Genomic DNA, 13,863 nt, shown 5'->3' with positions numbered 1-13,863 from the left:
CTGGGAAGAGGCTGATATTAGTATTTCATGTGGTTTTATATTTAAAAATATGGAGGCAACCTAAGCTTAGACAACAGAAGCTGCCCTGTTTTAAGAAGTTGTTTCCTGGATAAAGATTATGAAGTCATATGTAGAAGTGTGTTGCATTGAAAGTTTGCCTAAGGAAAAGGTCCCTTTCTTTTTTCTTAAGAGCCTTCAATTTTTAAAAATAACAATTCACACTTTTGTATGTATTTCATTCATTCGATCATTTGTTTGTTAATTCCTTAAATACACATTGATAGAGAAACTACTATATGCTTGACATACAAACATAAGCAAAACAAACACCACCCTTGCCCTCAGGGAGCTTAGTAGCAGAGACTACAGAAAAATTCATAAACAATTACAATAGAGTAGTAGATAAATTACAGAGTCCTATTTAAACATATGAGAAGGGATATCCATCCTAAACTCAGGGTATTTGAAAATATTCTGAAAGCAATGTAGCGTAATTGTTTCAAGAGTGAATTATGGTGCCAGACCATCTAAATTCTGTCCTAAGTCTTTCACCTACTAGCTCTGCAACCTTGGGCAAGATCCTTAATCTCTCTGAATTATCTTTTCCTGTATGAGAAATGTGGATAATAAGAGAAATCTTCAATTAATTGTTGTGAGAGTTTAATGAGTTGATAAATTAAACATGTTTAGAACAGTTCTTGGCATATGGTAAGGGCTCAGTACAGGTTAGCTATCACCGAAATAGTAATTATTATTGTTATTAGTGACATCTAAGCTGATATTTAAAATATGAATACAAGTTAATCACTTAAGGTAAGGAGAAAAATGTGATCAAGGAAGAGAAAAAGAGGAAACAAAAACAATACACAAAGGAAATGTTAAAATAAAGGCCACTCAAACGAGAAAAACAGACTATTTACTCAGAGTTTGCTATAGCAAGAGAGTCAGCCACCAATACTTGCATTTGGCAGGTATTCAAATACAGTCAGGACAGAGGAAAAGCTTTAGAGTGGAAAAAAGAGAACTCTTGGGTGTGCCCTGATTAAAGGCTGTTGGCCTTGGGAAGCTATTGGAGAGCTAACTAGAAGCAGGGCATCCTTTCTGATTAGTTTGGGGAGCACATTTGGTTTTCTCAGGTTGCACCTGAGTTGGAAGCAGGGAGCAGGGGTTAGAAAATAGAGAAGGTATCAGTTGACCACACTGTGACTATTCTGGGCTGACTGCTGCAGAGGCTAAGGTTTGGCTTCCTGGGTTTCCTTTGTCAGTCGGAGTTTTATTATCAGATATGACCTGGCCAGTGTTTGTATATTCACTCACTTTCTGGGAATAAAAAGTTCAGTATAAGGAGAGTGTGTCAAAAGAGGAATAGAATGGTGAGAGATGAGCAAGGTAAGCAGAAGCCAAATTATGCACAATCATGTGTTTTCTCTCTGTCTGGGTAAGTGGGTATTTTTGACACCAGCTCATTTATTTTGCAAACTGGAATGTACTGTGAATCATGCATAACAACTCCATATTTGGAAGACACACTTCTGTGCTATTTCTCACTTGGCAGCAGAATAACTCATCCTCCCCTCAGAGATGTCCATTCTCTAATCCATGAAACGGGTGAACATGTTACCTTTCATGGAAAAAGGGACTTGGCAGATGCAATTAAGGTATGGACCTTGAATCGGGAAGAGTTCCCTAGAGTGTCCAGGTGGATCCAATATAACTACATTAGTTTTTAGAAGTGGAAGAGTAAGACAGAAGAGTGGGTCAGAGAGATGCAACAACGGAAGAAGAGGAGGAGAAGTGGCAGCTTGAGAGAAACTCAACCCACTATTGCTGGCTTTAAAAATGGAGGAAGGGGGCCGGGCGCAGTGGCTCATGCTTGTAATCCCAGCACTTTGGGAGGCAAAGTTGTGCGGATCACGAGGTCAGGAGTTTGAGACAAGCCTGATCAACATGGTGAAACCCCATCTCTAAAAAAATACAAAAATTAGCTGGGTGTAGTGGTGCGCGCCTATAGTCCCAGCTGCTCAGGAGGCTGAGGCAGGAGAATGGCGTGAAGCCGGGAAGCGGAGCTTGCAGTGAGCCGAGATCGCACCACTGCACTCCAGCCTGGGCAACACAGTGAGATTCCATCTCAAAAGAAAGAAAATGGAGGAAGGACACCGACCATGAGCCAAGGAACGCAGATGGCTTCTCAAAGCTGAGAACAGTCCTCAGCTGATAGCCAGCAAGATAATAAAGACCTCAGTTCTACAATCACAAGGAACTGAATTCTGCCAACAACCTGAATGCACCAAGAGACAGACTCTTCCAAAGATCCCTCAGAAAGAGACACAGCCCTGCAGGTATCTTGATTTCAGCCTCACAGACACCCATGTCAGACTTCTGACCTACAGAACTCTAAGGTAACAAATTTTTGTTGTTTTAAGCAGCTAATATGTGATAATTTGTTACAGTAGCAGTAAAACTAATATACTCATGAAATTTTATAAACTTTCCTTTTTTCTCTCAAAGACAGTATTTCACCATCCCACCCCTGGGCCCCTGTAAACCCACATTTCTATATTTGTGAATGAGATATCTAAAGATAATATGATAAAATAATCTGGGTATTGGTATGTGTGAGGGTTTTCATAGCCAACTCTTTCCATTGACTTTGAACATGAAAATAATATTAGCTTTCATTTATTGAACTCGTACTATATGTACCAGATGTCATGCATTTTGCCAAATCCAAGCGCTAAGCTCTAGAGATGGGTGTTTCTATTCCCATTTAAAAATGAGAAAACTGAGATTCAGAGTCTCAGTGTTGACAAATGGCATGGGCCACATTTAATCCCAGTCTGTCTCACTACAAAGACTGAGCTGTTCTCACTATGACATCCCACTTCTCATGTTTACTAATGTTCCTGAGCCAGAAACATGTGACTCTATTTTACCAGCCTTCATGGTCACCTACTTCGGACCTGATCACAATATCAAATTCCTTTTTCCCTCTTTGTGGAGAAGTCATTAACGATGGCCAATCAATGTAATTCAAACCACATGATAACCGTCTGTTGAAATGAAGATAAGTAAATTTTAAGAAAATTTTTTTCTCACTCAGCACAGCAGAGCAACAGAGCATTGCATAATTAATATTCACTATCCCAGAATTAAGCACTTCACTTCTTGATCATACAGTTTATTCAATATTGTAATGAAACTTTTCCATGAAGTGGAGCGGGATTTTTTTTTTTTTTTTTTTTTTTTTTGAGATGGAGTCTCGCTCTGTTGCCCAGGCTGGAGTGCAGTGGCGTGATCTTGGCTCACTGCGAGCTCTTCCTCCCGGGTTCACGCCATTCTACTGACTCAGCCTCCCGAATAGCTGGGACTACAGACGCCCGCCACCACGCCCGGCTAATTTTTTGTAGTTTTAGTAGAGACAGGGTTTCACTGTGTTAGCCAGGATGGTCTCGATCTCCTGACCTCGTGATCCACCCACCTCAGCCTCCCAAAGTGCTGGGATTACAGGCTTGAGCCACCGCGCCCGGCCAGAGTGGGATTTTTAAGAGGAGAGCCCCAGACCCAGAAAACTCAGTCAAAGGATCTTGGACAAATCACTTGGTCTCTCTACACCTCAGTATCCTCATCTGTAAAATGGCAATGTTAATACTGCCACCTTAGGAACATGTGAGTATTGAATGAGAATAAATCTGTCAAAGGGTTATTTAACTTTGTTTTTCAGAATGGTGTAAGTCACTGATAAACAAATTATCTGAATAAATGTGTATTTTTTAAATGATCACCTGTTACCAATCTAGGGATTTTGAAACTTTGAGAGGTCATTTGGATCCCATTCTGCTTCTGGGTATTTAGGACAGAATTGATTATTTTAAGGGTTAAAACTTCTATAGATTTCTTTCATAGTTAATATTATCTTCTCTAATTAAGCTCATTTCTGCTTATTTGATCTTAGAAAATATGAAACATATTTGAGGTAGAGGTCTTTTGGATATAAGTAAAACCAACCAACCCAGATGAACTCAAATACAAAGGTGGCATTGGGGGCAGTTGGGTCGTAGATATAGATGCAGTGGACATTATTTTAAATGACAGAAATAGATCAGGGACTCAATGACAGAAAATAACGGCAAGTGGAAGTCAAAAGAATTGAAGTTGGGAGCTGAGAAAATCTTTGCTTCTCAGGGAAAACTGATCTCTTCCATCCCAGCTTCTCTCAACACGTCTCCTCCATTTCTTCTTTCAGAAACAGCTTTCCCTTCTGAGTCAAGCAGCAGAGACAAAATCAAAAAATATATACTTAAGAAAGAACCAGTTTTCTTTACACACTCAATCTGTCATGGTCTCAAAATGGCTGTCCCACCTGCCAAAGCTACTTCTGAGCCCCAGTGCCAACCACCAACCAACTCAGCCTCTCAGTACCTCAATTCCAAACATCCTTGAGAGAGGAAAACAATGGAGCAAGCTCGTATTTTTCCATGAGGTCACAGCTCATTATAAATCCAGGAAAAAATGTCTTTCCTTTGTCCTGTCAGCTGTGACCTGGAGTCAAGCAGGATTATATAAAACAAAGATATAGGGGAATTCCCCTAGAAGAGGGCGTGGCTGGAACTTGCAAAGATGATGTCTCAAATTGAAAAAAAAAAAAAATGATCAAGAATCCTCTTTCAACAAAAAAAGTAACATAGAATTCACTTTGATCTCATGCCTACCATGCATCAAGTTTACACCTTTCTTTGGTTCACACTTTTCTAGATTCACACCATTCACACCATCAGTTTCTTTTCTTTTCTTTTTTTTTTTTTTTAGCAGAATCTCGCTCTGTCACCCAGGCTGGAGTGCGATCTCAGCTCACTGCAATTTCTGACTCCCTGGTTCAAGCGATTCTCCTGCCTCAGCCTCCCGAGTAGCTGGGATTACAGGCATGTGCCACCACACCCAGCTAATTTTTGTATTTTTAGTAGAGATGGGGTTTCACCATGTTGGCCAGGAGGGTCTTGATCTCCTGACCTCGTGATCCCCCACCTCCCATCAATTTCTTTAACTGCTCCTGTGTTCTCTTGCCACACTGCCTGTATTAGTTTCCTATTGCTGCTAATACAAATTACCACAAACTTAGTGGCAGGACCAAGACAAATGCACTATGTTACAGTTCTGGGGGCCAGAGGTCCAAAACAGTGTTTATTGGGCTAAAGTCAAGACGTCAGCAAGGTTATAGTCCTTCTGGAGGCTCTCAGGTGGAATTCATCTTTCTACCTTTTCCAGGTGGTAGAGGCCACCTGCATTCCTTCCCTCATGGCTTCTTCTCCCATCTTCATCCTCACCTCTTCTCTTTCACCTCTGCTTTTATCTCTTTTACCTCTTCTCTCTGACTCTGATCTTTCTACCTCTCTCTTTTAAGGACCCATGTAATTATACTGCGACCACACAGATAGTCCAGGACAATCTCTTCCTCTCAAAATCCTTCCCTTAATTTCATCTGTAAAGTTCGTTTTACCATGCAAGCTAATATACTCACAATTCCTAAGAATCAGAACATGAACACATTTGGAGGGCCATTTTCAGTCTATTATAGTGCCCCACATAGAATACAAGATTAATGCTTGTTTACTTAATTTATGTAAACCATTCCTACTAAGAGAACTCATATTTTAAACCTTAAAGTGAGCACTAAATTCTGCACAAATATTCCCCCTTTTTTTATTTGCAATACTTGGGCTTCCCACTAATCGCCTGAAATTTACATTTGTGGCAGATAAGAACGTGTACTTGAACAGTTGAGAAATACAGGAATATGTGATTTCAGTTGCCAACTCAATCTTTTCTTGTTAAACCTTGAAAATCTGACATTTGAAAGAGACAGTCTGTAACAATTCCACTTCATAAAAACATTCTTCTAGTTTGGGGACACAGAATTTTACAAGTTCCCAAATGTCCTATAATCAAGCTTTGAAATGGATAGCCAAACACAAAAAGGGGGTTCCTTGGGAAGAACAGTGACAGGGATTTTCTAATTCTTTGCATGCTTTTTGAGAAAATATTTAAATGGGAAAAAAGAGATGGCCTTTCCAAGTTAAAACCATTCCAACTGCTTCAACAGATCACTGCACAAGAATGAACAACTGCTTATTGAAATTCCACCTCCTGGATGCACCTCCAGTGCCCTCTTGTTCAAAGCAAAGTCTGCAATATTAATCAGCTACGGTTTTACCAAAGCTGAGGCCAAACACAAAAAGCTCAGTGCTACGGGCACGTGATCCCCACGTGAGATCTGCATGAGCAATTTCTCCACAATATTCAGGTGGTTTCCATGACTCCGGTACCGCCACCTCCACTATCCAGTGGTTTCGGTTTCCCGGCTCTTGGATTCTGATCTACAATGTGTCTCTACAAACTTCTGAGTATCTCAAGTTGGTTTTCAAAGCTTTATATGTTGACATACTGGTACAGGTACATAATCTTGTATCTGAAAATCTTAGGGGCATATGAGTTCAGAATGTTTGAGTTTTAGAAAGGAAACACAGAGCATATACCATATATTAACACTCTCAGTGAATCTGAGTCAATATCTCTTAATATGTCTGTAGTAAAATAAATAAATATTCTCACCAAACAGAATAAATATTCACAACAATTCAAGTTAGCTTTTGCTGCCAATTTAATTTTAGAAAGATTTAGTAATAAGAGCCTTTTGGATTTTAGAACTTCAGATATGGCATTGTGGACCAATACTACAAGTTGGTAGGTTTTTGGTTTTTGTTGTTGTTGTTGTTTACCACCCAAATGGAAGCTCAGTAAAAACTCTAAACTCCTAGAATGAATGCAAGGAGTTTTAGTACCATGAGGCCTCTACTTCATTTAACCAACAGGGAAATGTAGCACAGAGAATTCAAGTGGTTTGGCCAGACTGACTGAGCTCTAGACTAGATGCAAGATTTTTTATGTCAGACAAGCCTAGGTTGAACCTAACTAAATTTGTCATCTTGGCAAATTTATGCCTAACCTTATTTCCCATGTTAGCATTATTCCTTCTGTTTAGAGATGTCCCTCATTCATAGGACTGTTATGAACATTAAATCAACAAAAATATGTGCAATGTTTGCATGGTGAGCTCTGTGTATTATATGCTCAATGAAAGGCAAGCATTACTACACTTAGAGTTATTTTTATGACTGTTATTGACCTAATTCAATTGAATTCAATAATTTCTACTGAATCCCTTCCATGGATGGTGCCGGACTATATTACAAGGGTAACAAGGCAGAATTATCTACCCATTACACTGTAAACAATTCCAGGGATTCTCTAATATGAATGTCATGAGTACTTAGCACAGTCCCTGACACAATAAACATTCAGCACACTTTGGTTGAATTGAATTAAACTTAAGGCACCCATAGTCTAACATGGGCTATAGTAACAGTTAACAATGAAGAATGTGAGAAATATCTTAAGAGGTTTGCAAAGTGCCATGAGAATAAAAAAAAGAGAGATTTTTTTTTCTGGCTTAGAATAGAGAAATACCGTAAAGAAGAGGGCAATTGTGCTACCCCTGAACAGCAGGACAGGCCTTCAGCAGGTATAGTTGGGGTTAATGAAAGCCCATTCTAGGCAGAATAAAAAGCTTAAGCAAATTCCTACAAGGTGGAAAACTGCATGGTATGTTTAATAAGTAGTGGGTTACTTATACTTACAGATAAAAGATTATAGACCTGTACCAATGTGTGTTTGGGATATTGCGTGATCATACGCGTGGGGTAATCACCTCCAAAACTGCAAAGTTTTTGGAGGTGATTAAGTCTAAGTCAAATAGAGCCTGGAATGATATATGAAGGAGTATGGACTGTATATTGAGGCTTTGGGTGACTAAAATTATTATTATTATTATTATTATCTGAGACAAAATTTCGCTCTTGTTGCCCAGGCTGGAGTGCAATGATGCAATCTTGGTTCATGGCAACATCCGCCTTCTGGGTTCAAGCGATTCTACTGCCTCAGCCTCCCAAGTAGCTGGGATTACAGACATGCACCACCACAACCAGCTAATTTTGTATTTTAGTAGAGACAGGGTTTCTCCATGTTGGTCAGGCTGGTCTCAAACTCCTGACCTCAGGTGATCCACCTGCCTCAGCCTTCCAAAGTGCTGGGATTATAGGCATGAGCCACCGCACATCTTGCTTCATTTTTAGCAGGAGATGATCCAAACCAATATGATTTGGGTCAAGCTTTAGGAAAATTGCTATGATGGCATCTTATAGAAAGTAAAGGATAGACAGAAGGTGAAAACAGATAGATTCATCAAGGATATATCAAGAAGTCCTTGTAAGAATGACAAATACCTAAACTAGGGCAGGGGCAAAAAGAAAGATTAGAAGATAAGTTAAAAAGTCATAATTAGAATGGACCATATTCAGCAACCCATTAGATGGAGGAAGAAAAGAAAAAGAAAGGATTCAAAGGTTACTTTTGTTTTTTAGACTTTGGAGTATGGTAGTGCCAGAAAGAAGGGAGAATACGGATGTTGGATTAGGAAGATTGAAGATAGTAAGTTCGCTTTTAAACTGAACAACAAATTACCTTCCGTTCAACATAAAACTAGTCAGAGATGGCAAGAAAGTAGACATCTAATCAGCAGCAACTGGTCATGGGCCAATGTCTTTAGAATCAGGGAAGGAGCCTGATGATCCTAAACTGTCCCTATTTTGGGGAAGCTACTCTAAGGCTGATACTACATGTGAGTTCATGAGCTGCAATCTATTTCATGATGTGAAGATTATCCCACCTTAAATAAAATGAGCTTTTCTTTTCAAGTGCACAAGCCCATCTAGGAATTGTCATCAAGGGTTGTTCTATATAGGGAATCACATAAGTTACTCATAAATAATGCCTTTGTATTAACAAAGGTTCTTGGGGTGGGAAGTATGGCGAGGCAAGTAGGTGTTCTCTTAGGTCATGCAAGTGAGGCCTCTCCTTAAATTTAAGAGGCTCTCCTTAAATTTTATGCCCTAGGCACCTCATTGCTTCACCTAGTCCCAGCACCATGGATGGTGTAAAATCTTTTCTAAGATAAAGTAGTAATAAAGTGTCTTCATTAAGAAACCATATGCTGTAGTGCAAGGGTTGGCAAACTTTTCCTGTAAAGGACCAGATAGCAAATATTTGAGGCTTTGCAGGCCATATGGTCTCTGCCCTAACTACTCTATTCTGCCATTAAAGTGGAAAAGTAACTGTAGATGATGCGTAATGAACAAGCATGGCTATGTTTCAATCAAACTTTATTTACAAAAACAGGTGACAGGCCACATTTGACCTTCAGGTCACAGTTTTCCAACCATGTTTTGTAGAAGGAGCTAGCTAGACCTTAGGTTTAAATAACAGATAGGCCATTTGCCAAATATGTGGATTTGGACATACACCTCTCTAAAATATGATCACTATGCCTTCCCTACTGTTGGTGAGAATTAAAAAAATGGGTGAAAATGCCTCACAAATAACAGGCATTCAATAGAGCAATGACTGGTCCTTTTACTTACAAGGCATAATAAGAAGAATAGCTAACACTTACTAAATGCTTTTGAAATGTTAGCTACTGTGTTAAGCACTTTACAAAGATTATTTCATTTAACCTTCCAACAACTCTCTGAATTAGTCACTATTACAGCATTCTTTTCTATTCATGGGGAAACTGAGGCACTGAGAGATGCCCAAGAGATGTTTATACAGATAGTAAGTGATGTAGCTGGACTTAATCTTCAGTAAGTGAACTCCAGGGGCCTTGGTGTTAACCCCATGCTAGTTAATTAGCTCCACTAATTCAGCCCTAATTGAAGTGCTTAGAATCATCTCAAGTTCTTCAGGACTTTTCATAACTCATCACAGGGTTACACAACTGAAAATAGTTTAATACAAATTTTTTTAATTTACCTTCAGATTAACACTCATGTTACATAATAAAACACTTATTCTAACCTCCCTCCCACTCGCCACCCCCAGAAAAGATATCAACAGTCAAAGAAAACCAAAATATTACTGTGAAAACTAATGCAAACCCACTTCAAAAAATTTATCCCATAATCACTCTAAAAACTTGCAATTTGAAAGCTACATTGCAGAATAGCATACTGGATTAATTATGCCAGACTGCAGCAATAACCTTGAATTAAAGCTGCAACCTTCTATTTTTAAGAAACACTTGCCTTTCTGGTTGATGAAACCTGTCGTCCCATCAGGTAACAGACGTGACCAGGAAAGAGAGAAGCGGTAATGAGTCAATCCAAGCTGTTTGATACATTTCAAATCTTCCTCCCACAGAGTGTAGCTGCCACAAGCTACATCGCCAGTCTGGTTCTTGAAAACTCTCTCTCCTCCCTGATGAGTAAATGTGTCCCAGACACAAGGGCCTTTTCCATCTGCATCCCAGCCTCCTGAGAAAAAGAAGAAAATGAAACAGTTACACTCTTGACATCAAGAGGCATATGTGGAATGTAAATATTTGTCACCAAAAGAACATACCTCATTAAGTCAATGTACCATATTTATAACTTTAAAATATGCCTTTAAAATAACATGCATGAGCGGGTTATGTGTTTAGCTGTCCTTGATCCCTGAAGCTAACTGGTGGCAAATGAAAAATTATTGCACAGCGCCGCTGCATAGCAGGCTTTCATGGTTCATTATCTGAAGATCTCCCAGCTGGTAAACAGAGGCAGGCCCTGGTTTATGAATATCTGAGTTGAAAACATCTCCTCCTTGCAAACATTCCCCCCTGGCCATGACTGACACGCCTTGTCCTTATGCATGACAGGATCTTGGGACTTTATGTGTGGCCCTTGACATTTAAACCCTATTCTCCTATTCTCTGACAATGGAGGCTGTGCTGCTCCAGTCCATCTCTGGAGGGGAGGGAGCCCTGGTTTCCACCATTGTTTATATGATATTGCTATCTGAAATTCATTCATTCATACTGCTCTTGAGTCAACAAATGTTATGTGTCAAGCAGGATAACAAGTCCAGGGGATACCAGAGTGAACTACTCTGTGTCTCATGTTTTGGGGAATTTACGTAAAGGCCCTTTCTTTTTCAGAAACCAGGGAAGGGCATTTATCCAAGTGTGGGCTGGAGTCAGAGGAGGTCTCTTTCTGCTCAATTTTCCTGTAAGCCTACAACTGATCTAAAATATAAAGTCCATTAATTTAATAAAAGAATATACCCAGTATGTTTATCATATTTTATATATTTAAAAATATGTATAACAATCCACGTATGTTCTGAGCATATACATGTGAGGTAGAAGTATCACATGCCTGGGAATGATCAATTCAGGTGAGTGATTACCTTTGAGGAAAAGAGAAGGAAGTGGAACCAGGGAGGGGTCTACAGGGCCTTCAAATGCATCTCTTATGTTTCACACATTAAACAAGGTAGAAGGTATATGAGGGACTGTTTATTACATTTTTCGCAATCCCTTTTTATAAGCCTAATATGTAATATCTTATAATTATTAGGTAAGAAAAGAGGTCACAGCTAGAGTAAAATAGATGAAAACAATGACCTCATTAAACATCTACATACTCATATTTTGTGCACAGATCTAAAAGGATTAGGTATAGTCTCCAGTTCCAACCTCAGGACAGCAGGAGTGATAAGAAGTCATGGACGGCGCCAAGAGGATACAGAAGAGGCTGCTAAAAGAAGGAGCTCTGACAAAAGCAAAAGTGGTCATTGATATCAAGGTAGAATACTAAATATCTATACAAAAAAGCTATGAATATTCAAAAGTATTTTACTTTGGAGCCATGTAATTATAGAAGCAAACAGTTTTACACATTCCAATGACTCTCAAGTTATGTCTACACATGGGGTTTAGAGGAATAGGGATAAAAGAAGAGTGGTATTCATAGAATGAAATAGGAACAAACACAAAACTAAAATTTTTGAAGTATGATGCTCATAGTTTTGAATGATTGATTTAATAAATGAAAAAGCTTAATCTCAGCTTAAGCAATGGTGTATTGGTATATATTTAACTGGCTATATGTTAAAAAATAAGTATAGACCTATATGTATATATGATTATTATCAATTTTGCTGATATAAAGTATGCATAATACACAATTTACAAATAATAAACTATGCAATGCCCTTTTCTGTGAACTCCATATAACCAACTGATTCTCATAGGATGCTCTTTTAGATTTTTGGCAAAGTCATATTGGTAGCTGTATTACTCTGTTCTCACACTGCTATAAAGATACTACCTGAGACTGGGTAATTTATAAACAAAGGAGGTTTAATTGACTCACAGTTCTGCATGGCTGGGGAGGCCTCAGGAAATTTACAATCATGGGGGAAGAGGAAGCAGGTACTGTCTTCACAAGGTGGCAAAAAAGAGAGAAGTAGTAAAGGAGGAGTGCTTCCTTTCAAACACTTATAAACCCATCAGATTTCATGAGAACTCATTCACTATCATGAGAGCAATGGGGGAAACCACCCCCATGATCCAATCACCTCCCTCCCTTGATGTGTGGGGATTACAGGACCTTCCCTCAACACATGCGGATTACAATTCAAGATGTGATTTGGGGCAGGGTGGGGGGCACCATAGAGCCAAACCATATCAGTAGCCAACCTACAGTTGTAATTTGACAAATGCATGTAGTTATCATATGACTTTTGGTTAATATTTTTCCTTATATTCACAGGTAGAAGGAAAAGAAGACAAAAGATGTACCAGAACTTCACTTTTTACCACTGACATGAGCTACTTCTTTGTTGAATCAGGTAACAGTTTTCAAACACTGGTAACTGTCTCCTCAATTTTTGGTGCTACTCACAACACCACAGCCACAGACATGACACACTTTTAAGTTGAATCCGTACTATTAACATGTTTCCTATCACTTCCTAAGGTCTAGACAACTAGCAAAACAATAAATCAAATAATGACTTCTAGCATCAGCCAATTTCTGCAACCATGGTATCAGTGAAGGCAGAGCTGGGAAAAGATGAGCAGTAGCAGCACACCGTATTACAGTGTTTCTCCTATTCAGATACAAGAGATCTAAATTACCTCAAGGCCATAGAAACAGTGAAATTTGGTAATTAGTTAAGTAATGATTTTAAGTATTTACTTTGTTTTTGATATACATTATTTACCTATAAGCTTATATAAGTAATTTTTAATAAAGTCTGTGTTAAAGAATCAGCTCACACAAACTCAGTAGGCTCTCATGAGTCAGCACAAGCTGGCTTCACCACATCACTTACAAGTAACTTGAATAAGATCACACCATTAGGAAGTAACAGTGCTAAAATTTGTATTCAGATCTTAGAAGTCTAAGATTCTGCCATTGGACCATGTTGCTCTTAGTAATAATTACACAGAGTGATGAAGAAAAAGTCAACTGATGATCAAACTACTTCATTTATCAAGACTAAGAAGTGCAAAACATAATCTATACATTTTGGAAAGCAGTACAAGTAACATAACTAAAACAAGTTTTGACAATTTTAACAGGTCAATGTCACTTAGCAGGAACATGTACTGAGGTGGAGTCCCTCATTCTCCACATGTACTAGCTAGACAAAGCAGAACTAAACAACATTGTTTCTAAAAAAAAACTAATCTTCAAATTGATAACTAACAATTATAACTGAAATTGGATAAAAATCATATAAAGGCCAATATTTGTTAGTAGTTTTAATGTAAATCTTACTATATGAATGATATTAATAACTCATTTGTCCATTAGAAATTTTCTCCCATTGCAATTATGCCCACATTCTAAAAGCATGATGTCCTTTATGATGAATAAGACTACTGTTTCCAGGTGACTGCATACTTAGAGCCATCCTCCAGACAATTAT

General features: G+C 38.6%; 1 protein-coding gene across 2 annotated transcripts in view; it reads right to left on the bottom strand.

Annotated features, from left to right (window-relative positions):
* Positions 1–13,863, bottom strand: part of LOC129035053 (cytosolic beta-glucosidase) — a 127,310-nt gene that overhangs the window by 74,301 nt on the left and 39,146 nt on the right. For both annotated transcript variants that reach the window (XM_054485102.1, XM_054485103.1), the window contains exon 2: positions 10,194–10,421. In XM_054485102.1, coding sequence (XP_054341077.1) covers positions 10,194–10,421 — 228 coding nt within the window. The remainder of the gene's footprint in view (positions 1–10,193; positions 10,422–13,863) is intronic.

This window comes from Pongo pygmaeus, chromosome 3, assembly GCF_028885625.2.
Source record: "Pongo pygmaeus isolate AG05252 chromosome 3, NHGRI_mPonPyg2-v2.0_pri, whole genome shotgun sequence".
Taxonomy (NCBI): domain Eukaryota; kingdom Metazoa; phylum Chordata; class Mammalia; order Primates; family Hominidae; genus Pongo; species Pongo pygmaeus.
This window is presented reverse-complemented; position numbering and strand designations above follow the sequence as displayed.